Below are 24,312 nucleotides of genomic sequence, written 5' to 3'. Positions count from 1 at the left end.
TAAATACGAGCATGAAGGGGATTTTAGAGTTAACCTTGTTGTATTTATTTAGAGCGAGTGCTACTGCTACTGTCCTAGCTCTTGGTAGGGCGGTTTCTTACCTGGATGGTGATGAAAGACCATCTGAGTCCGCAGCTGCGCCCATGTTCGCTTTCTAGAAGCGCTGGAGTGCACGCTCACCTGTTGCTGCTGCAGCCACACTGAGGAGCCTCACTGCCCCCAGCCTTCTCTAAACACAGCCCCATGGGCACATCTGCCCCCGAGGCCCTCCCTAGCCCTTGCCCCGCACGGGCAGGAGCCACGGAGCCTTGGGCCAGCGGGTGTCTGCTGCAGACGTGTCGCACAGGGAGTGAGGCAGGGGTGAGGCCACAGGGCAGGGACAGGAGGGACAGGTCCAGCCCGTGTTGCAGGAGGCTCTGGTTGGGATCCCGATGAGCTCAGACCGAGTGTAGATGCAGCCAGGGCCATCTCAGTGCTGGCTGGGCATTGGAGGTTAGGAGCCATTGGTTTGAGGCAAGATGTGGTGTCAGGCCAAGTTTAAGGGAACAGCACATGTCCCCGAGGGACATCTTCTGGGATCCACACAGAGGGAGGCTGTGGCAGCCCCTGCAGAGGGCACTGGTTGAGTGACTTGTGGGTGGGCTCAGGGCCACGAAGCCCGTGGGGCCGAGGGTCTGGGGGCTGTTCTCTGTTCTCTGTACCTCTCTCATGTCCAACTTTTCCCCGAACAAGAGGGAAGAATAGCAGGGCGAGAAGGTCCTTGAACCTTGTAGAGTGAGGGACTGGGGTCAACATCTATTCTGCTTCCTGACTCTGTCGGCCGGATGGCCGGGAGGACTGGGCGGAATGAGGCCCTCATCCCTCCCGTTTGTGGAGCTGTTAGCATGTTGTCATCTCTGGGCACACGAGGGACCGTAACAGGTTCAAAGCTCGAGTTCCAGCTGAAGCCTGACCCTGGAGGCGGCGCCAGCCCACCGGCCCACATCCAGCTCTAGCTCCTGTGCTGCGGAGACCCTGGGGTCGGGGAGGGGCAGGGGGACCAAACCTGGGAGAGGTGAGGGAACTACAGGCACATTCTGAAGGTGAAGCTGCCGGGATCTGCAAAAAACCCCACTAAGCCCGGCCAGGCCTGGTGCGGGTTTCGCCCCGTGTGGTTGCCCGTGGCCACCTCGCTCCCTGAGTGCACACTGGTTCGGAGAGATGGCTCCTCCCTGCTGACAGCAGGTGATCGAAGGCCCGGGCTGTGTTCAGGGTGCACTCTCCCTGTCTCCCCTGCCCTGGGGACTGGGAGCGAGGCGGCCCGAGTACTGACCCATGCAGTGAGCGAGGGAGGCCTGCCCACTACTGGGGAAGTGTGCTTGGAAGGGGGTCCCCCATGCGAGCCCTGCTGACAGCGTGACTGGCACCTGGGGAAGGACCCTGAGGCAGAGGTCTCCCGCTGAGCCGCGCAGGGTTCCTGTGCCCAGCTTGCAGGCTGGTGACATGAGACCCCACGTTGCTGTGCACCAGGTTTATGAAGGGGCCAGCAGGGTAGATGGAGAAGCTAACTGTGAAGGGCCAGGACCCACGGGTGGGTCGGGGGAGAGAATGGTCCCAGCCAGCCTCCCCCCATCCCCCATGCCCACTGACCCATCCTTGCACCTGGGGGCTTGGAAGGGGTGTGGCCTTTGCTGGGGACGGGGGCAGTCATTTGGGGGTGGCAGTGTGCTGCTGGGACCCTGGAGGCGGAGGTGGGGTTTGCAGACTTGCCCCTGGAGGGAGGCTGCAAGTTTCTGGGGAAGACAGTGCAAGGATATTTAAAATGAGCTGCCTACAGGAGCTGCTGGGGCAGGCAGACAGTGCCAGGTGCACCATGGGTCTGGGCCCAAGGGGCCACATGCGTGGGTTCCAGCGATTGCCCTCCCGCAACAAGGGGGTCCCGGCCCAGCGAGAGGCGGCAAGGACGCGAGCACACGGCATAAACCAGAGATGCTGTTTTATTTACACCACAAGAGCAACAAGCTGTCTGATGAGGTACAAAACGCTGGACTCCGGGGAAAGTGGAATGGAGTCGGCCGTCGAGAAGGACACCGTCGTCGGGAAAACCCCGCCCACACACAACAAAATGAGAATGAGAAAACCGAGAACAAAATCTCCAACTCCACTGAGCAAAAGAAAGAACCGCTGGAAGGTCCAGACGATCCGAGAGAACGGATTACGTTACAGGAGAAACAAGAGGCCGGCCGCGCGGCGGACCCCATGCGGAGCTCGCACAGGCGCCCTGGGGACACAGCGTGGCGGCCGGTCTGCGAGAAGCTCTTGGGTGAACAGGGTCTGCCCCCTTCTGTATGTTCGATGAAGATCTCATAAACTGGGAAACGGCGCCTCCGCGAGGGCGCACACACACCGGAAACCCAAACAAACACAAGTTGTCCGCCTTCTCCCTCTTCCACTTGGAGACTCTTCACCCCGCTGGGCGCCGTGAGCCGCATGGGGAAGGAGCGGCCTCCTCCGGGCGCGCCCCCAGGTCCCGGCCGCGTGGCTGGAAGTGAGATCTTAGCCACGCGTCCCCGGAAAGTAACGAGAAGTCAATACAGCTGCGTGGAAAGGGGTGCTCTCGGGCCACGGCCCGGCCGGTCATCCGTCAGGGTCCGGTGGCCGGGCCCTGTGCAAGATCAAAGGAAGCAAACAAAACAGAGAACAAATGCCTCCCAAGTCAGCTGAAGAGAGACGGGCAGTTCACTCTGAATTCTGTGTCGTTTCCCTACAACACTGTTTCCACATAAATACAATAAACTCTATTATTGGTATGTCACAAGTGCTAGATAAACTTTTCTTCTTAATATGACAAATGTGTAAGTAGTCCTTTTTAGTTTTCTTACAATAAAAAGTACAATTTCTTAAGAATAAGTTCAGTAAGACGCAAACGTTCCCCACCCCAACCAGCCCCAACTCTCCTTCAAGGTTTCGTGTGGTTTTACAGAAAAATTTCCATCTTTTGTATCTGCAAATGTCGTGAGAGGGGAACAAAAAAGGCATTTTTTTTCTTCTTCTTCCCCAAAGCTGCCGAGTTTGGCGTGCAAAATCTGTGTTCAGTATAAAGACATGCCGGTCATACAGCCCATGCAACCTCCAGCTGTAGGAACTTAAAAAAATAGATTCATATATGTTTATATATATATTTATATATGTATCAATGCCCGTAAAACACGTGGGCCCAAAAGTCTACAAAAAGAATGGAATGAGCACATGGCTGTGACCAGTAAAGAAGGAATGTTCTGATCAAAAAGTAAAACCCATGAACTCCGCCGCGGGTGCCGCGTTTGTGTCCGAGCAACGCCCGACGGTCCTTCCTCTGGAAACAGTCTCTTAAAAGAAGTAGAGAAAAACTGAAACACTCTGACAAAGTGGCCCTTGGGAGCCGAGGGGCTGGCGGCCGCCTGCTGGTGGGGCTCGGGCACGTCGTGGCGCGGCAGGAGCCGAAAGGGCGGGCGCCGCGCGTCCCGGCAGCGTTGTGGGGTTTCCCGCGAAGGGACATAAAGTGCTCGCTCGCTGACCCCTGGCCGGTGCCCCCGAGGCCTTTGCAAAGGAAGAAAAAGGCTAAAGGTGCAAGGGCCGGAGAGGGGAGGGGTGAGGCGCCCTCCCTGACGCGGGGTCCCGCAGACACTGGGGTAGGCCCTGCGCCGTCTGGCCGCTGTGGGGAAGGGCTGAGTGTGTCTTCAAAGAAAAGAAAAGGCTACACGGTAATGCTTGAAGCGCGTCTGTGGCGCTGGAGTGCCGTGGCAAACGCAGCCGGCGCCCCGGCCTGGCCTCTCTGACAGAGACCGGGAGTGAGCCCACCATGGACAGCCGACTCACCCCGCCACCCGTAAAAAGCGTGAGATGACCTCTTTCTCCCTAAAAGTTACGGCCAGCAGGTGGCAGGGGTCCTGTGGGCCATGTGGAGCTGGCCGAGTTGGCTCCCAGACACTGGGGCCTCCTGCCAGGGTGGGCATCGGAGCCGAGCTAGGCCCGCGGGAGGAAAAAGCCACATGGGGCCCCCAGACCCTTCGGTCCTGCTCTGGGACCGCTGTCTGGATCTGACCACCAGTATCCCAATGACCAAGCCAACCCAAGTATTTGGACTTGTTTGGCCAGAAGTCCGGCTGCATCAGTGTCTCCTTCAGAAGCTACCCTGTGAATGCAACCAGACTCAGAAACGTGGCATGGGGTTCCCTCCCATGGGAGTGCTGTGCCCAAACTCGGAACATGCTTTGGAATGAAACTGGTGGCTTCAAGTGCTGGAAACTAAGTTACCAGTAAAAAGTGACGGTCAGTTACTGTCAATGAGAGAAAGCGCAGAGAGGGGCGGTCCCGATCGGGACTCTGTGCTGTCCCTGCAGGCTCGCCAGACAGCAAGGGCCCCTCGCCTCCCTGCAGCCACAGGCTTCAAAACCTGGGGCCTGCTGCTTCCAGCCAGGACCCCGGCCGTGTGGCTACAGCAGCGACAACCCCTCACAGGTGTGGGCCTCGCACGGGCCCCATGCATTGCTGACATGCTTGAAAAGGTCTTTGGAAAACTGAATTCAAAATGCTGTCCTGACAACGTGGTCAGAGAAGTTGAAACGGGAGTTTCACAAGTGCTGATGGCCCGTGGTGTCTGGCGAGCGACCCTACCCACAGCATGGTGGAGGGGAGGACACAGCACCCCTTGTAATATGACCGATGTGGAGGGAAGAGGAGCCCCTGGTCTGGATGCAGTCATGGTGACAGAGCCGGGATGGATGCCCCCGCTGGCGTCACCGTGGAGACCGTATGTCCCCTGACTCCCTTGAGCTCGCTTTTTGAAAACGGCTGCTGCACAACACTGCTCACTGTACAAAAATAAACAAAGATGAAAATAATAAAAAGAAAAAAAAAACCTTTAAAAAGTTAAAAAAAATGTACAAGCAAGGATTTAGAAAGAAAGAAATAAAGTTTAGACATTGTTACCATTCAGGAAATTGCTAAATGGTGAGAAAAAATGTAAAATTCACAAAACAATGCTTATTCAGGATCTCTCTGTGAAAAATTCATACAAAAATCAACAGCAAATTTATATTCTTTGCTATAAAAACTCATTAGGTACATATGTGCACGGAGGTTCGGAACGGGAGGGGTCCTGTCCGAAGAGAGCGGAAGGAGAGCACACACCGGCCGGCTAGTTGCCCAGTGGCGAACGTGTTGGCGATCTGAAAGTTGTCCAGGCTGGGGTTCAAAAATACGTGAGTTTCAAACGAGATCCCTTTCCATAAGCACCTTGATGTCTAATTCACAAGTCATTCATTCGCCAGGGACCTTTATGATCTGCATTTATTATATATATATACTTTTTCTATAAATGCATTATAAATATTTTATCAAGATTTCATAAGAATCAAGTTTCTTAGCTTGGAATACATTGGAATATATATTATACATATATATATTTATTTATACCTAAAATTTAAGCAATACTTCATGCTACTTGCTTTTCATAAAAAGCATTCCGATCATAACACTGGAAGTGTGCTAGGACATGCTTCACAACCAAATGGAGATGCTCAATTGTTTGTTATATGATGTACGAGAAGAGAACACTTTGGATTCATTTAAAATTTGTTGGACTTCAAAACCCCCAACAGTATTTGCCACTTTGCTGGAACGACCTCCCTTTCTCTTAAACAGCACTAAAGCAAACCGGGCCTGCAGGCCCGCGGCCCTGAAGCCCCCCATCCCTGCTCCGGGCCAGCACGCAGCCACAGGAAACTGTCCCCCCAATTCCTGCTGTTTATTTTTTCTTAAGGCATTGTTCCTCAGACGTCAGAAAACCCAGCCACAAAAATCCATCAGAGCAATAAAAAAAAGGCACAAACTCGCATCTTCCGATGGCTCGGGGATACCCGAGCCGGTTCCCACAGGCTCCCTCGTCTGCGTGTGTCCGGCGTGGCCCTGGCACGCATGTCCGCCTGTCCCCCCTCCCCCCACCCCACCGCTGTCGCAGACCCCCCCCTGCGCGCCGCTGTGGCTCCCGGACGCGGCTGGAGCCCCAGAAAACGTTCCCTCGAACAAAAAAAGAAGCTACAGGATGCGTTGAGTGGTTTACACAGAGACTGTGGAATTGTGGGTAATAATCAACGGTAAGCACCAGTTTTCATCGAGTCTGTTTTGTATTATTAGATCTTTGATTTTCGTTTTCCTTCCCTCATGGCCACGAAGTGGGCAGCTCTGCCGCGAGCCGCCACAGGCTTCCTTCCTCCGCGGCCTCCGTCAGGATAGCCGAGAGCCCGGCGTCGCAGGGGTCCCGGGGCCGTGCAGGGCCGCCCGCTGGGGAGCCCCCGGGGGCCTCCCGCCGCTGCTCCAGCCTTGGGCAGAGGGCGCGGGCAGGCCGCACAGAAACAGGAGCTTTCTCGGCGGAGCTTCCAGACGGGGACAGACAAACAAGAGGCCCGCAGCTCCACAGGAGGCTACAGGGGCGGCTCCTCTTCCATGGGCTCCTCGTCGGGTCTGCGGCGGCGCCCAGCACAACAGAGACAGAGAGCCCGCGGGGTTAGGGCCAAGAAGCTGGGGGGCGGTGGGCGCCTGCTCCCCACACCCGTGCCCGCTCTTCCCGCCACCCCCGTTCTGGAGTGAAGGCTCCTCCAGAGTTTCCACGAGCCTTCCCACTGGAAAGAGGTGGCCGTGACGGTGGCATCTATGGCTGGGACCCCTGCCCTCTGTCCCTCCGTCCCTTGCCGGGCTGTTGGTGGAGGGTGGCCCTGCTGTAGGGCTGAGATGCTCACCTCTTCTCAGCGGGCTTCACACCCACGGACAGCGAGGCCATGGCGGTGACGGTCTCTGCTTCCTCGTTCTCGCACTTCTGGGCCTCTACCAGAGAGTGGCCCACCGTGGAGCAGAGGCGCGGCAGGGAGCGCCAGTACTGGCCTGGGGGGCAGAAGCAGCGTTACGGAGCCTCCCCTGGCTCGCAGCGCACAAAAACCGGGCACCTGGGAGAGGCAGCTGGCACAGCCCAGTCCTCCCGCTGGCAGAGACACCTGGGATGGGGTAGGGATTGGCGGGGGCGGGGGGGCAGTATGAGGGGCACGGGCAAGGGTCCGTCCAGACCGGAGCCCGCTGCTCGCTGTTGTCTTGGATCTGGGCCTTCTGAGTGGCCCAGATCCTGGTGGGGGCTGGTGGGGGCACAGGGCAGACCCACCTACACGACAGTCTCTGCGACCTGGGTCATCCCACGCCCCTCAGCGGCCCAGGCAACTCACTGTGGATTTCAATGACTTTCTCCATGGACCGGACCGCATTAGCGTTGGGTCTCTGCTGTAAGACCTTCTCTGGGAGAGGATCAAGCTAGGAAAAAATGTATAAAACACAGCGAATGGAAAGGCTGTCCGTACGATCCCCGTGTGCCGGGATGGGACAGTTAAAGTCAACTTCTCAAGTGTATTTGTGGACAGAGAAGAAAAAAAAAGCTAAATGTGGCTTTGCTATTTACTATAATTTTTTTTTGAAACAGAAGTTGATTTCTTTTCTTTGAGGTATTGTTTTCAGGGATCATCAGGCGTATTCAAGAGCACTCGTGCAGGCAGACACCGCGTCTAGGAGCTGGCTGGCCCAGAAGACTGTCTGCCTGGGGCCTATGGGAGGCACCACCTACACCACCGTGCAGGAGGGAAATAATGACCACTTTCTGGAAATACCACTTTCACACCTGTAGTCTTACAATAAGAAACCCTGAACATCCCATTGACGGTTTTCTTCCCCCAGAGGGGAAAAGAGGAAAGAAAGAAGACAATCAGTAGAGTCTCTCTGAGGGGAAACTGTGCTCCCAGTGTTCCCTCCAGTGTAGACCACAGAGGACAATAAGGAAGCACAAGTCAACCAGAGGCCCACAGGGCACGTTGCGGAGTCCTCAACAGCACCACTAAGCTCACTTGGTGAAACACATCATAAAAATAATTTTAAAAACTTTAAATAATCAGACAAGCCTACAACACTGAGGGAGATCTGCTGGGTTCTAGAAGGAAGCTGGAGCCTCGTGGGGCCATCACACATTCTGGGACAGGCCAGAGGCCATGAAGGACTGCGCGGGAGTGACCACAGCACCCCCAGAGACGAGCCAGGCTCACGGAGACAACGTGCCCGCAGAGACACCGGGTGGGGAGAGGTCTGCTCTTAGCCTGAGCTCTTCAGAGAAGGAAGGGCCGGACACAGTCTCCCTCATTCACATGCCATAAGTGGAGGGGCCGGAGCCCACAGTGCAACTGTGGCCCCCTTGCAAGGCTGCTGACTGGTGTTCCACTTCAGTTCCAAGATGCCTGAGTCTACACCCAGAACTATCATCCAACAAACACAGATGTCCGCTAGCATGGTCTAGGCTCAGGAGAAACCAGCAAGGTCTCCAATGCCACCCTCCAGTAAAGGAACCGGGCTTGGTCTTCCCGAGGCTGGGACAGGAGAATTTAGGAAGATCCTGGTGCGTCCCGCAGTATCAGGGATGGAGGGAGCGCTCGGGACGGTGATGGGTGGGCTAAAGGGACACACGGGAGGCCTGGTGGGGAAGAGATCACAGCACGGTTCTGGGCCGTAGCTCAGAGCACGAAATGTCCAGGAGTTGCACTGACAAACAGCAGGGACTGGATGTCTAACAGGGAGGAGACACACATGGTTCTTGAAGAGCTGCACATAATCTGTGTCCCCATGCCCACTCCAAGAGGTGGGGCTGAGCACCTTGAAAAACGAGACAGACACTGAAGGACAGTCCACAGAGAACCTGACCAGCGTTCTTTGCTGAAAATAGTCAATATTTCAAAAGTAACAACCAAGGAAAGCCTGGGAGGCCACCATAGCCCAGAGAGGAATAAGGATGGTTAGACGTGCAGTGGGGTCCCGGATGGGGACCCTGACGCGATGAGGGCAGCCATGGGAAAGTGAGTGAAATCTGGGCATAGTTTGGTTTAGCAGTGCCGAGCCAGGGCTGGCTCCCAGGCTGGGATAAAAGTTCCACCGAGGCCAGGCACTACTGAGAGAAAACCGTCCGAGGGCCTGCAAGAGTTTGGTGATAGCTCTGCCATGCTCCTCTGGGTCTAAAGCTACCCAGAGTTAAAAGTCTGGTGAAAAAACTCATATTTGGATTTTCAAAGACTGTGGTTATTGGATTGATCAGTTTTAAACTATGAAGTATATTTAATATGTATTAAAAATAAGAGACTAATGTAGGATTACTGAATGGAACCGGAAGATTTGAAAGAGAGCCAAACAGAACTTGTAAAAAAGGGAGACACAACAGCAGATACTGGAAACGCCTATCAGCTTAGGAGAACATTGCTAACCTGGATGCAATGGCCGAAAAAAGGACTCTGAATGCACCAGTGGCACGGGGAGTGGGCAGAGGGGAAGGGTCTGTGTGTCCCGGTGGGTGGGGGACAGACCCGAGCAGGAGGCATCACAGGAGACTCCCATGCCATAGGGGCATCAGAGGAAGGCTACAGAGCACTACCGATGAGCAGAGTGCAAACGGTCTGCAGAGGGAAGCAGCTCACTAGTCACCAGTCCCGTGTGGCAGAGAACAACAGGACGGTGTGCGGCCACCTCTGGGCATCCAGAGAGAATACGACCATCGACCACAACTGTGGGCCCTATTGGTCAAGAATGAGCGAGGGGGCACCCAGGTGGCTCAGACTGTTAGGTGTCTGACCCTTAATCTCAACTCAGGTCATGATCTCAGGGTCTTGAGTTCAAGCCCCAGGTTGGGCTCTGCGCTGGGTAGGGAGCCTATTTAAGAAAAAAAAATGAGGGAAAAATCACAACTTGAATAAAGACAACCAGATAGGGGACCTTGACAGTGGTGTCCCTCTCCTAGGAACGTACGGGGTGTGCTGGAGGCACAGTGATCCAGGGTGACGGTCTGAGATGCAGGGAGGAATGATGGACAAAGAACGTGTCAGGAATGCAGGAAAGGCCACAGATGCAGGAACCACGTAGAACAGTAATGGTGTCCAGAAAGCAAATAGGAAGGAGGGAAGGAAGGTCGGGGAAAGGCTAGTCAGGGGCCGCACGCACAGCCCAGGAAGGGCCAGGGTAGGGGCTGCCCAGCAGAACACACAGGACACCGGCCAGCGCAGGTCAGTTTCCAGCAAGGAGGTAACATTTTGGTGAAGGCGCGTCCAGAGCGGGCGTGCTGTGTCTGGTCTGTGGACCCTTGCGGGTCCGGGTGGCATGGGGAGGGAAGAGGCCACTGACTGCATCATGGGCACATGTTGCCACCTGGAAGGATCACCCCTGGAAAACAGCAAGGCAGCTGTGTATCTCCTCCCCCAGGGGGGAGCAGATGGAATGTGGGGGACTCTCAGTCATGTGGGGAGAAGGCAGAAAAGGGACCAACACAGCACAGAGTGAGATGTAGAAATGAGTCTGAAAAAAGCAGAGCCACAAAAAACAAGCCGCTACCAGCCCCACTGTAAGGTCCAGAGTCTCCACTTAGTGGGCCACCTGTGGAATGGTGAGCAAAGCCGTGGTGAGACCCAGCCTGGTGCGGCCCACGAAGGTGGCGTCTGTGAGAGGAGGGAGACGGCAGGACTCAACGGGCTTCCTGCACAACGTGCGGAAGCAGAAACCCATAGCCGGATGCAAAGGACAGCTCTACACGGTGACAAAAACATCAATTCATCAAAAGGATGTGATGACTTAAAGTTTGCGCACATTTGATAAAACCGTTTAACACGCGGGAAGTGAACACTGGCCGACGGATGTGGCCAGACGCGCCATGGGAGAGAGAGAGTGGCACATGCTCTTTACGGACAGCAGACAGAAATCAGCAGAGAAAACCACGTGAGGGCACCACGGGCCAACCTGGCCGAGGGACGGAGGAGTGTGAATGGGGCAGAGGAGGTGCGCTCCTCTAAACCACGCGGACGTCCACACAGGCAGACCACAAGGCCACCACACCCGCTCTCAGCATGGCGCCATCCATTAGAAACGGGGCACAAATGAGAACTTGAGACCCTGAGGCTGGAAATTAAACCCACTGATCACGGGTCACCGGAAATCAGGAAACGCTTGGAAATGAGAAGCAAGGAAAATGCCACGTATCAGCGTGGGAGGTGCAGCCAGTCCTGAGCCCTAAATGCGGCCGTCAGGTAGAGCAGGTGCTCCGTTCAGGAGGCGAGCCAGAGAAGAGAAGGGTCCTGCAGAGAGGTAAATACACAGAAAAGGGGCAGAAACAAATTTTGGAAAAGGAAGGACATTGTAGCTGAAAGTGGATTCTTAGAAACAGCTTAACTGGAGTGTGGTCTGCCTGTGTGGACGTCCGCGTGGTTTAGAGGAGCGCACTTCTTAACGTTCTAGCGGGGTGGTGCCAGTGCACTCCAGCAGGGGAAGGGGCCATGGCACGGGGGCGTGGGAAAACCAGCTGAGGGGACCAATCTCTGCTGCAGTGCGAAGTCCCAACGCTCATCCATGGACGGACAGAAATCGGCTCAGAGTCACTTTAGATTTTTACCTACAGGAGACCCGTGGCCCAGGAGAGCTCTCCCGGTCAAGGAAGAGATTACTCTGTTCTCGTGGTCACTCCTCTAGAGGTCAGAAAAACAGGAGATGCCTAACTGTTCCTCAGTCCATCTGCCTACCCACCCATCCATCCGTCCGTCCACCTGTCCACCCATCCAGTCACCTGTCCATCTGCCCATCCGTCTGTCCACCCATCCATCCACCCACACATCTGCCCATCCTGCCTTTCATCCACCCACCCATCCGTCCAATTTCCCCCTCTAAGAATAAACAGTAAAAATACGGTCTGTCAGGAAAATGGGCCAAAGCCATGAACTTCACTAGAAGAGAAAGTCTAAGCTGCCAACAAGCACCTGGGAAGATGCCCGGCACTGGGAGTGATGAGAGAATTGATCCAGCCTGCCCCAGGTGCTGTTCACCCCTCAACCGGCAGAGCTCAAACATCGCACCACGTGTCGCCAAGGCCCAGTGCCGGGAGCTCGTCCTGGCTGCCAGCCTATTACAGCCCGCTGGGTCCCGGGCTGAGAAAACGGCTCTGCTGCCCCTGGCAGCTGGGACCCCTTCTGGAGACAGTGGCCTCCCCAAGAGTGGCTTGCTCAGCCAGGTCCTCTGCTGAGGGCATGGAGGAGCAGAGCCCAGCCGTCTTCCAGGCACGAAGCTCTGCGCACCAGGTCCAGGTCATCAGAGCCTGTGGGGTCCCACCTGTCCCACTCGACTCCAGTATTTGTCCGAAGTTCAGTGTCACCACTTTCAAGCACAAAGAGGGTTTTAGAAACGTAATTCATCCCATAGATTATCACTCTGAAGCATAGGGGTGTGTTAGAGCAAGGAAGTCACACCCGGGGCAGCGGTCTGCCTCGTCCCGGGGTGGGGGCTCCCCACGGTCGGTCTCCCCGCGGGACCCACACTCCAGGGGCAGTGGGCTTGTGGGGTCTTGTGTCACCCTCCCCCCAACATCCTCTGCCACCAACACCTCCCCCGTCTCGAGCCACCCCAGGGGATCAACTTGTCCCAGCATCGGCGCAGTTAACGGGGGCTGGATCCTTCTGTCCCTGGCACCTGGCAGAGGCTGCTGGAGACCAGAGGCCTCACTGTGGGGTTGAACCAGGAGCAAACAGGGAAGAAGGGTCCTCACCCCATGCTGGGGACCTTCTGTTGTCTGCCTACCATGCAGGTACACGTCACCCAGGGAAAAGATCACAACAAACCTAGGGGCAAAGTGTCCTCCCAGGGGCAGTGTGCACATAAGTCTGAGGGGACAGCCCCTGGGAAGAGAGCGCGCGTGGCCTCTGGGGTCTCAGGAGGAAAGCAGAAGGGGCCCGAGCAAGGCTGTGACACGACTGAGAGGAGGAGCCCTGGGAAGCGCCCCTCACGATGGCGGCTGGTCAGCTCGGCCCATGGTCATGCAGCAACCAGTGCTGGGCTCTGTTCCAGGGCCAGAGACGTGACATGGGCTGCTTCTGGGCTCGACTCAAGAAAAAAGGACCAGAAAAGGGGAGAAATTTTATGGCTTAAAAATATTACCCCCTTAATAACTGGGATTCTATTCTTTCATTTAATATATATTTTTAGGGCAGCCCACAAAGCACAAATCTCTGTGCTACACAGTTGGGGTTCATCAGTGAACAAAGCAGACACCCATCCCCCTGTCTGACAGCATCTCCTGCCTGGGAGAGACTGTCAATAAGCTAAAACCTTCCTGGGTGAGCAAACCCAGCAGAACCTCCGAAGGTGCTGAATGCCATGGGCAAGTGCAGAGCGGGGTCCTGGGACACTGGGTTTGGGTGGGCAGGCCGCTATGGCTCCCTGGGGAGCACAGCCCGCTGTGGCCAGGCAGGGGGAGTGGTCTGGTCCGTCCTTGGAGGGCAGCTGGGACTCTCCTGCAGACAGGGCTGAGTGGGGTGCAGGCATGTGGAACACAGAAATGGGAGATAAAGGTCCTTGTGATCTGGAAGGGGGTTCAGCTGGAGAAGTAGGTCACTTAATGCCAAAGCACTGCACTTGTGCCATGGGCCTCTTTTGGGAGGTGGCTCATCAGAGGGAACCAGCGGGCCGGCTGTAGACACAGTCCTGTCCTGAGGGTGACAGACAGGAGACCCCATGCCATATTCACCCTGATCTGAGTCTGTAGACTTTGGAACCACAAGGGAAATGAGGCTTATCGAATTCAGTCTTTAAAAGGCTGGCCTCAGCTGGAGTGGGCAGGGGAACTCAAAGACCATCCAAGTTTGAGGACCATTAGACTGCCCTGTGTAGATCATGCCTGGTCTGTAACATCTGCTCGCGGGTCCCACTGTCTTTTTAGGTATGGAAATCTTTTTCCTGCTCCATAGTTTCAAACTGCTCACAATTTAGGTCGGGGATTGAGAGGTGACAGCACCCTGACAAGCGGGTTATTAAAATAGGCTGGCAGAACTCAGGTCCACGCTCAGGCTTTCCAGAATACATAAAGCTATGCGTTTGGGAGCAACTGCGCCGGCCGGGAAAATGTCAGTGATGGCGATTCAGACCCCTGTCCTCGGGTGCACCTGTTCTGTCCCTACTGGGGGCCTTTCTCCAACCGGCACCGGGCATCCAGAGCCCCTGGGCAGCCATACAGCCAGGTCCCTGGCCCACATCAGCCAGCAGGTATACCTGCCCCTCCTTCTTTCCAGGGGACACAGAAGACGTCACAGGAGGATGACGTGCAGCTGTGTGACCCCACACCCACCGCAGGCACGCCTGCCAGGCCCTGACCAGTCTACCAACAGCTGTGCACCTGCTCTCGGGCTCCAGCCTCTCTGCTCCTCGAGCGCCGTCGGCCCAGTGGGCGCTTGCCCTTTTCTCAAGGGAAGCCCCACAGCCTTCTTGGCCTCAGCAACGCTGCTCCCCGGGGACAGAGCTCAGTCCTCGTCTCCCTTCCAGGGGCATAGGCACCATGGATCACACCACAGGGTGCTCTGTGCCCTCGGCTGCAGTCACGGTGCTCTGCCTGGAGAGGGGACCTCTGGGCACTCAGGTGCCTGCTGTGTGGGGCGATGGCTCCTGGGGAAGCAGCTGTCAGCAGAGCAGACCTTCAACAAAGGGTCCCTTTGCTCCTGATCTGGCTGAGTGTTCCCTAAGAACTGTCGGTCGCCTGCTCCCACGGCAGCTGGAGAAATAGCCCTACCAGGTTCTCTTCAGCCACAGGGAGAACCTCTTCCGGATCCTTGCACTGACCTTGGGCAGCCTGCCTGGTCTCCCTCACCTCCGGCTCTTCTGTCATGCTGTGTCCTCATCGCTGTGACGTCCTCTCGGAAGAGGATGAGGGATTAGGAAAAGCACTCACAGAAGGTGAGCCCCATGGACACGGGATTCTTCTGCCAGAACCCTGCTTGCCTGCCGTCCTGGGAGCCGAGCCAGGTGGCCTGCAACCACAGGGACCTTCATCCTTGTTCTAGAAAGGGGGCCAGGGAGGGTCAGCATGTCACCATGTGTCCTCCATCCCACTGTGACTGTGAGGATGAGGCAAGGAGGCTGCTCTGTGCATAGGCTCCTCTGACCTCTGGCACGCAGTGAGAAAGCCCGCCTTAGGAACCAGCAGGTGACTCAGCACCCTAAGCCAGGAGCATGTGACGGGGACCCTATGTCCCCTGACCAGCATCTGCATGTCACCAATGCGGTTGCCTCTGGCTGAGCCGAGCCTGGCAGGGAGCAGGGAGTGCCGGCATGAGGGCACAGACCCCCAGCCATGTGGTTGAGTAGTTCAGTGTCTCTGCTCCATCTCTGTCCCACCGCTGCGTCTGTCTCTGTGTCCCTGTCTCTTGCGAAGTCGGTGTGACCACCGAGAGCTGGCACAGGGTAAGGATGTAACAAAGGGGTCTAATTCCCCGATGATGCCTTCCTGGACGCTGGTCTCACCTGATACCCTCCTAGTCTCCGCTGATCCCAGACTTGGGCTGAAAGGGGACACTTGGCCTTGAAATGCCACGTGATCCACAGGAAGGGGCCCACATAACCCCTGCTTAGAGGGGGATACCTGCCCCAGGTCCCTAACTGTTGTGAGCCAGACCGGCCCCGGCACCCGCTCATGGGGGTCCCTGCATCTCCATCCACACTACTGGTTCCTACACACCTGTGAGACACACTGAAACAAGTTTTCATTGCCAACTGTCCCTGACAGTTGCCAACAACTTAAAGCTGAAACAGTCACACAGATGGGCTTTCAGGAGAAGGTGACCTTCCAATGCAACCCCCCCCCCCCCAACCCCAGCAGACCTGGCTCTGCTCCAGCCCTCACCATCTGAGGCTGCACATAGGGAGTGGGGCTCTGCCCAACTTTCTTGCATTAGAAAGATTTTTAAGAGACCTCGGTAAAACCAGTGCTTCCTGCTCTTTGATGTGCTTAAGAAAAAGAAGGTTTTCTTGTTGGAGAGCAAACACCCAGGAAGCAAGAACAGGCAGGAGCTGAAAGCCAAGTTCTTTATTGTTATTTGAAAATAACTAGCTAGAATAACCAAAAAGCTTCTGGAGGGTTTGGATATATTACTCAATTGTCTTTAAACTCTAACAAAAAAGGGGGGAGAAGACAGCTTTATGTAAAGAGACGGTGAGTGGAAGGTGGAAAGTCGAAAATGCAGGCTGGTATTTTATTCTAGAAGAGTCGAGGGCATTGCTAACCACCTGACCGGGAAGGAGACATGTCACAGGGCTCTGGGGTCTCCCGGTGACTGAGCTTCAAGTAAACAGCATGTGTGACAGAAGGCTGAGAGGAGACAGCAGAGCCACCTGAAGCCCACCACTCACAGCCTGTTGGCCACAGCCTGCCCCAACGGCCAGGGAGCACGAGCTCCAGAGCCCATGGGGCACATAGATGCAAAGCCATTCCTTGCCGAAAGCCGGGGACTCTGGCTGCTGGGCCTACTCAGCCTTGGTGCTGAGGATCTTGACTCTCCTCCTCCAGCCCCTGAGGGCTGCCACCCCAGAGCACACAGGAAGGGTTTCTCCTAGGTTGCTTCCCAGAGACTGTGCCCACTTGGTCCCTGCCCTCCTCCCTGCTTTGAGTGGACCCAAGAGTGAGACACTGTGGCCGTCCTCCCTGGTGCCACACTCCCCAGGGTCACCTGGCCTTCCACTCCTGCTGGGGCCAGCTCACACAAAGGACACACACAGAGCTTCCCAAGGGTTGAACTCCAAGTCAGGCCATGTTCACCCGTGATCCTGCACTCGTATGGCTGACGCCAGGACCTGGGTCCAGACCTCACACCTGCCTCCAAACGCCACGTGGTCAGCTTGGTCCCCCCTGAGCCTGGAGGAGCACAAGCCATACACCTCATCCTACTGTGTCTGCAGCAGGCCTTCTGTGGCTCACTCGAGTCAAAGGGAACAACACTGACTGCAAATGGCTTGAGGACAGAGCCCTGCGTCCCATCACTGGAGACTTGTCTACATGTCCTCACCCCGCCCCTTCTTGCTGGAGGCAGTCAAACTGGATACGGGCCTTCGAGAGCCTGCTTGAACCCCGCTTTGCATCTCCCATCAGGGCCCTCCTCAAAGGCCTTGTGGGTGCCGCCGTCCACTGTGTGTCCCTGACGAGGCTCTAGGAGTGCAGTGTCAGGGTGAGCCTGAACCTGGACACGTCCCTCCTGCAGGAACTGTAACTGGAGTTCAAGCTTCCAGGCTGGGACACCACAGGGACAGGGCCCCACTGACATGTCTAAGGCGCCTGAGGGGAACCTCAGTGCGGGGCCTTCCTAGGGCAGGCAGGGCAGCCCTGCTCGGGGGAAGTGGCTGGTGCTCCTCACATCACCCTCTCCCGGGGCTTCAGGGCCGTCTGGCCTTGGCATCTCCCAACAGGGGTCAGTGCAGTGGGAGGGGCGCCCTCCTCACCAGGGCCTCCTAAACCAGCGACTGGGACATGGGGTAGTCTCCACCTCGGCCTCCTTGGCACCCGCCCTTCAGGCCACTCTGCTCTCTCAGCCTTCTCAGGACAGGACTCCCCACAAGTGGCCAGGGTGTCCCAGCACCGCCTGTGCCATGTGGGGTCATTGCTATGTGGCTGGCATGGCTTGTCCTGAGCTGTGTGTCCTCCAGCCTCATTCCAGGGCCCTGTTGCTCATGCTCTCTTGAATCTTGGTGGTGACCAGCAGGAGGGTGACTGGCACAGGGACCATGGCAGCCCCACTGGACGCCCAGGGAACCTGCTCTCCTGGACGGTGTCCTCGCACACTGCAGACCTGTATATGCCCATCTCTCCTCCTGAGGAAGGGGCCGTGAGTCCCAGGCACGGCATGGGAACAGAACTTGTGGGCCACCTCCAGGCGTTCCCAGCACCTCCCTGTTGCAGGCCAGGCCAGGGACCCAGACACCTGCCCGCCCTCCCCAGAGCCACAGCTGACTTGCTTCTGGGACCCAAGTGCTATGCTAGAGCAGCAGCAAGCAACCAGAGTGGGTGGTGCTGTGAGGGGTTGGGACTCGCCCCACGCTCCTTCCAGGGATGCAGGAGGCAGGTACAGGACCCCGTCTCCAAAGGCCTGTGGATGCACTGAGAATTTCAGGAAGAGCACAAAGTGGAAGTTGCAGGTAGGTTTCATGTCACAAACTTCAGGGGCTCAGTGAACTGCAGAGCATCCCGTGGAGGGCGGCACCTCCCCTCCCGACATCCGCTCCACCCCCAGCCAGGCAGCTCTCCCCATGGGGAGCACCAGCCAGCCAGGAGGGACGGGCCCTGGACCAGTGTCATTCCAGAATATGAGGCTCCCATGGACTCTCTCCCTTGAATCCTTCACTCCCTTTGTCCGGACCCTCTGAGCTTAGCTGTACAAGCCAGCATCTCCCAGATTTTGTCCTGTGGCCTCAGTGGGGACACAGCACAGGGACCTCGGCTCGGGCATCACCTATGGGCTCAGAGCAGGGAGGTGGGGCTCCAAGCAACACTGGCCCGGTGACACGGCCCCCAGAACTTACCTGAGAACCCCTCCAAGAACGGACTGTCCACACGGAAGGAAGGGAAGAGATTAAAATACTCTCAACCCACATGCAAAGCTGAGCATCCTTAAAGTATAGGACCCTGAACCCCTTTACAGAGAAAGGGATTCTCAACAGTCCTCTCACTTGCTTCCCTCCCCGCAGACCGGAGGGCCTCATCGAATGGGTAACGGTCCCACCGTAGGGCGAGCGTGAACCCGGAGCCCGCGCACAGAGCAGCCCTGGGCCCCTTGGCTGTCCTACCTCGTTGCCCAGCAAAGCAGAAACACATGCTTCTGAGGCGTCGCAGATGGCCGTGAGGTCGTGGCCCCCCTCCAGCGCCAGAACGATCCGGCCGCCCGCCAAGCCCATCAGCTGCTTCGTCAGGTACCCAAAACCTGCAAGAGGAAACGGGAGATGCAAGTGGAGGGTGAGGGCGGGCCGCGAGCCGACGTCTGGCCGCCGATCAAAGCGCCCAGAAACGCATTACATCACATTACAGAGACCCAGGGGGCCAGCGCTCTGAAACCTAATGGAAGCCAGGTCTGCCTGGAACACAGTCGTTGAAGAATCTCAGTTCGGGATTCTTTTTGATCTGTTTGAGAGTAGGAATTACGGTTTGGGTGCTTTGATTTTATAACGCCGCAAATCATCTCGCTTGGGGGGAAGGAAGGAAGAACCCCAGGAGGAGCCCTCAGCTTCCTGCTGGGACCGCAGAGGGGGGAGCATGAGTGCATCCCCACAGCTGTGCCCATGCAGCCTGCGGACCAGAGGCCCAGGGGTTCCAGTCAGCAGTGTGCTGGGTACACACACCCCTGGGCGAGCCCCTCCAGGACTCTCACCCCATGTCCAGTGGGTTTGACTTTCTCCGACAAGCACAGCACACCCCCCTGCACTCACATCTCCTCTTGTCCACAGAAAGTGCCTGGCAGGTCACAGTGATTCCCATCCATGCCAGAACTGGCTGGCATTGATGGTTGCCGAACCACCCCACTGCCCCTGAACAGCGGCCCCACCACCTGCTGCTGTCAGCACACAGGGCCCAGGTCTAGGCTGTGCTGTCTGGCAGCTGCGGGCCCAGTGAGGCTGAAATGTCCCAAAGGCTGGGCTTTGTCTCTGACGGACACAGGGATGCAGGCCCTGAGGCTGCCACGAGGACCCTGGGTGCACCCCAGCCTATGTCTCCCCTGAATGCACCTCTCAGAGAGGGAAGGTCAGTGGCTGCCCCGAATCGGGTGCATCGGGGCCACCGATCTCCCACAGTGTCTGCTTGCTTGGTGTCTGTCACATTTCTGTAATTCTCACAATGTTTTTGAACTTATTCGTTGTTATGAGGCTGCAGTGATCCCAACTCGCCTACAGCTCATACGACGTGAGCACATTTTCACAACAGTCGCTTTCAGTAAAGGTTGCACCTGCACAATCCTAACGCACTACCTTGGGCCGTACGCATCCCTCTTTGGTACCCTGGGAGAGCGCGAGGCCACCTTCCTGGCTGCACTGCTGCACCCACTTTACTGCGGGGCCCCAGGACAGAATCCCCCTAAGTCAGGGGGAGCCCAGGGTCTTGAACACAGATGGCAGCAGCTGGCTGTCCTCTGCTGGGTCACTGCATGGGCTACCGGGGGCTCGGAGGTCCATGCTGGAGCATAGCCCCCAGGAGAGCAACCCTGTGTCCTGGATCACACGGCCTGTTGTGCACCCTCTGCTTGCTGGGGTGGCCGGTGCGCTCATGTTCCTGCTAAGACATGATGAGGATAGCCTCCTCCCGTTGTTACCAAAGGGGAGGCTTGAACCTAACCATAAACACAGCAGAATTCAGACTGCTCCTGGGCCATCTGCGAACCCAACTTACATTTGGCGGACAGGTTGTAGCCACCAAGGGGTGTGGGGTGGCCCTCCACAGCGTCGAAGCCTGATGACACGAGCACCACATCTGGGGCAAACTCGTTCGCGATGGGCATGACCACGGTCCTGCAAAGGAGAAGGTGACAGGGGTCAGGTGAGGACACGGCCATGGACGGGGGTGGACAGCCACTGACAGAGCCTGCCCTGTCTCAAGGTCAGCAGGGTGAGGGCTGCACATGGGAGCTGGGATCTGATGGCTCACACTTGGGAGGTCAGCCCAGTGTGATCGTGGTTCATCCTGCTGATATCCTAAATGTCCAAATCAGTAAGCCCAGTATAAATGCCCATCAAAGCCATGGCACAAAGATTCTTGAGGAGCCCAGCTGATTTGTTGGAGGTGACCTGCAGCCCCACCCCAGCACCAGCTGTCCACCCCCATCCTTGCCCATCTTGTCTCATTCCCGCAGCTGTGGGCGGCTGTCCCAACCTCTGCACTCGTTCTAGATGGCTGATTTGAGACAGGCACGGCCACTGACTGCCCCCAGTACCAGGGACCCAGAGCTGTGTGTCTGGGGAGGCAGTGGAGCCCCTGACAGCCCTGGCCTGAAGGGGGTCCTGGTGTGTTCCTTCCACCCACCTGCAGCCACAGCAGCAGCCTACGTGATGGGGTGACCACAGGCATGCATGCGAGCGTGACTGCCAGGCTAACCTGACACCTGGGTCCCGTAAAGGGACAAGTGGGAATCAGATTTAAGAGAACAGACAGGCTAAAAGTGTAAACACCCAGGGAGAAGTTCAGCAATTTAGGGATACCGGGGAAACAAGGAGAACTGTCCACTTGAAAAGTAGAAAAAACACTTAACAGGAAACAACCACGGCAAGCAGAGTCGAACTCCATCAGCTCGTCCTACAAATGCGCGCTCTGAGCTCTGTGTAAGTATCACAACGAGAAGCTGAAACACTTCATCTTTCAGTTACGCTTGCTTTCTTTGATTTTGAACCCACCACCTTGGACTCCAGAGTCTCCCTCCTCCCTGTGGGCCGTGTGCCTGCAGTGGGCCTGGAGGGAGCTCACTGTCACCCATGCGCCCTGCACACGTGGGCCTCCTCTCTCACTTGCAGTCACGGGAAGCCCAACTCTCCCTATCTCCCGCAGGCTAGAATAGGTTTCTGTAGCATCAAAGACCTGCTTCCCACTCCCACAGCTTCCAATGGCATACAGTCCCACGAATCACCTCTGACTCTCAAGTTGGTCAAACGTGTGCTCAGAGGTCCACACAGAGAGCTGGTCGCAGGCCCCCAGCCTGGCCCACAGTCAGGTCAGCAGGAACACCAAGCCCAAAGCGCAACAGGGCTGGGACAAGAGCCTCCACAGTCTCTCAGGCCTTGTATTACAAAACAAAATTTGCCCTGAAATCCGCCCTTTATGTCTGCAAAGTCAGCTTCATAAAGCGCCAGCACTGGCCAATGCAAGAAAAATTCGTGGTTTCTCCTCTCGGAATGATTCCAGACTGCGATCCTCTAGAGCAGTCCCTCTGATTTCAGGGGGTGAAGTGATGGGAACTCTGGAACGCTACACAGGAAGTTAGGATCCCACCACCCATCTCTGCAGAAGGTGTGGGACAGGCATGGCCCGTTGCTCGAAGACCCCACCAGCAAGCCCCTCTGATCAAGTCAGGCACTGAAAAGGTCAGCTGTACGGACAGGCACCAGCTTCAAACGCAGGTGCTTGGCCAGCCAAGAACCTCACTTCTAGAACCTCAACTGGGTGGTCACAGGCCAGGGTTGGCTCCCGAGCCTCACATGGCTCTCACTTCTCTCTCCTCTCCTCTGAGGCCGTGCCCACTTCATGCAGCTGCCTCTGGATGGCGTCTGTTCCAGGCTGTGCAAGTGGCCGCAGGAGACCCAGGTCTGTGCCAGGGGGCCAGCTGTCAGGGGCTGCGGGAACATCCCGTGACTCCTGACGGGGGAGCAGCAGACATTCCAGCTGACGGCCAGAGAGTGAATGTCGTCCTTGGGCCACAGGACCTGGGGCCGTGACTCACGCTGCCCTCTTGTTGTTGGGAAGTGGCCACACCCGTTTGTGAACATGTGTGCGTGGTATGTTCCTATAAATCTCAAATGGTGGGATGTGGCCCAGGCCCACTTTAGACTCCATCACGCCGACTCTGGAAGTTCTTTAGTGTGCATGCCCACTTTGGACTGCAGCATGCTTCCTCGTGTGCACTGAGATGCTATGGAAGTCCTCAGGTTCTGTCAACAGAAAGTGTGCCCAGAGTCTCTGAAGCAGACTGCTCGCTTCAGGGCCCACACCGAAGCGTGGGCTGACAGTCCTGCCTTGGCGGCCGGAAGGTAGAAGGCTCCGGGTGTGGGCGGGAGCACGGGGGAGCACCTCAGCAGCCGGGGAAGGTTCACCTTGCGGCTGGAGACACGGCCTGCCTTCCTGCGGCAGGCCCTGTTTTCCCTCGGTGGGCACCCGACAGCCAGCAGGTCCGGTCTACACTTGTCCAGACAGATGGTTCTTTGATTATTTTAATGGAGTTCCTGTCACAGAGGCTTTGTCTTTGGGCAGAAGAACGGTTTCAGCCCTGCGTTTGGTGTGATCTCACTGCCAAGACCTTCCTTCCGTGACAACCACACATGCCTATTTAGACGATTCATTCCCAAAGCGCCTCTGCTTTTGCAGTAAGCGCATGTGGTGGGCCTAGTTCTCTGAAGGACCTCCGGGCTAGTCCATTTCTAATCCCCCGACAAAATTACAAAAATAGCCCTGTTAAAATCATCATTAGAGGAAGTTAGCCCCAAGAGAACCCCTGGCATCTACACTTGCTGTGTGGCATGGCCGCGAAGCCAATCAAAACAACACGTGAAAGCCCATGTCTGTGTGCGCGAACAGGCCACGGGCCCACCAGCCACGCACAAGCACGAGCTGCTCGTGTGTACACACACTCCAGTTTCCTGGTTTGGAAGCCTCCGGGTTGTCCTCTCAGTCACTTATGTAGGCTGAGAAGGGCTGCAGGGCTGCTGAGAGGTGGGTGCGCAGAGTGGTCTCCAGGCCAGTTTTCGGGAGCCCTGAGAAATGTCACTGCCCCTGGAGGGACTCTGCTTCTTTACCTACAAGAAGGGGGGCTGGATGCGGCTGATCCCGCTGGACTTCTTGAAACCCCATGTCATCATCCTGCTCAGGACCCCCACACTTCAGAGATGTCACAAAGGAAATGTGAATCTGGCCTCCCTTGCCTTTTATTTCTAGAACAAAATTTTAACAAAGAACTTAGTCTGTGATAAGAGATCTAAATGTTTACAGCAGCCCTTCTCTCAAACGATCACTTTAAAGGCAGTGTTTCTGTGGGGCCATCTCAGACCTCCTGTAGGGCAGCCTGGGGCCATAGGGGGTAGGCAAGAGCTCCCCAAGGCAGCAGACCGTCCACTGTCCCCTCGGAGGCAGGAGGAGATGGGCTGGTATCCATACTTGGTGCAGCCCTTACCGTAGGAAAGCAGATAGCACACAGCTCTCAGGAACACCACCATCAACTCCACCATTGTGTCCCCTGAGGCCCCCTCTGTGTGTCCTGGCTGTGGGGCGGGTGCTTAGGGGACAGAGCAGTCTGAGGGACAGAGCCTGGGCCTGTCTGCTTGCTCCTCCTGGGAGCAGCCCTGGGACACTGCCCACTCCCTTCCTGTGGCCTTGTCGGGGTGGGCAGCTTGTGTGCTCTGCACGGACACAGCCCGTCCCTCACCCCTGTAGCTCACGGGCCACGCCATGCACCTCCACGGAGGAAGGCTGTGTGTCCAGGATGGGTGCGAGCTGGCACGACAGACGGGGTGGCAGGAGTCCCCTGCAAGTGAGACGCGTGCCCACTGTCAGTCGGGCTGTTCCGCGGCCGTGATCGTGCTGCGCACGTTCATGGGGCATGTAGAGCTAACAGCAGGTTTTTCATAAGCTACCAGCGGACATCAGAATATGCAGGGTGCACGAACATGTCTCCAAAACCACAGGGGAGTCTGAACACAGTCACCTATTCAACAGTTGGTTTCAGTTTCTGGAAGGAAATGGCCTTTTGA

At 56.6% G+C, this 24,312-nt stretch overlaps 1 protein-coding gene across 8 annotated transcripts in view; it reads right to left on the bottom strand.

Annotated features, from left to right (window-relative positions):
- Positions 1-1,958: 1,958 nt before the first annotated feature.
- HDAC4 (histone deacetylase 4) overlaps positions 1,959-24,312 on the bottom strand; it is a 288,150-nt gene continuing 265,796 nt past the window's right edge. For all 8 annotated transcript variants that reach the window (XM_059167529.1, XM_059167531.1, XM_059167530.1 and 5 more), the window contains 5 exons: positions 20,255-20,373; positions 18,664-18,797; positions 7,233-7,317; positions 6,759-6,900; positions 1,959-6,483 (listed from right to left, as the gene is read on the bottom strand). In XM_059167529.1, the coding sequence (XP_059023512.1) occupies positions 6,444-6,483; positions 6,759-6,900; positions 7,233-7,317; positions 18,664-18,797; positions 20,255-20,373 (520 nt within the window). In that variant the 3' untranslated portion in view covers positions 1,959-6,443. The remainder of the gene's footprint in view (positions 6,484-6,758; positions 6,901-7,232; positions 7,318-18,663; positions 18,798-20,254; positions 20,374-24,312) is intronic.

This window comes from Mustela lutreola, chromosome 3 (genome assembly GCF_030435805.1).
Source record: "Mustela lutreola isolate mMusLut2 chromosome 3, mMusLut2.pri, whole genome shotgun sequence".
In the NCBI taxonomy this organism is placed as follows: Eukaryota; Metazoa; Chordata; class Mammalia; order Carnivora; family Mustelidae; genus Mustela; species Mustela lutreola.
Note: the sequence above shows the minus strand (reverse complement) of the source record. Positions and strands in the feature narration are given on the sequence as shown.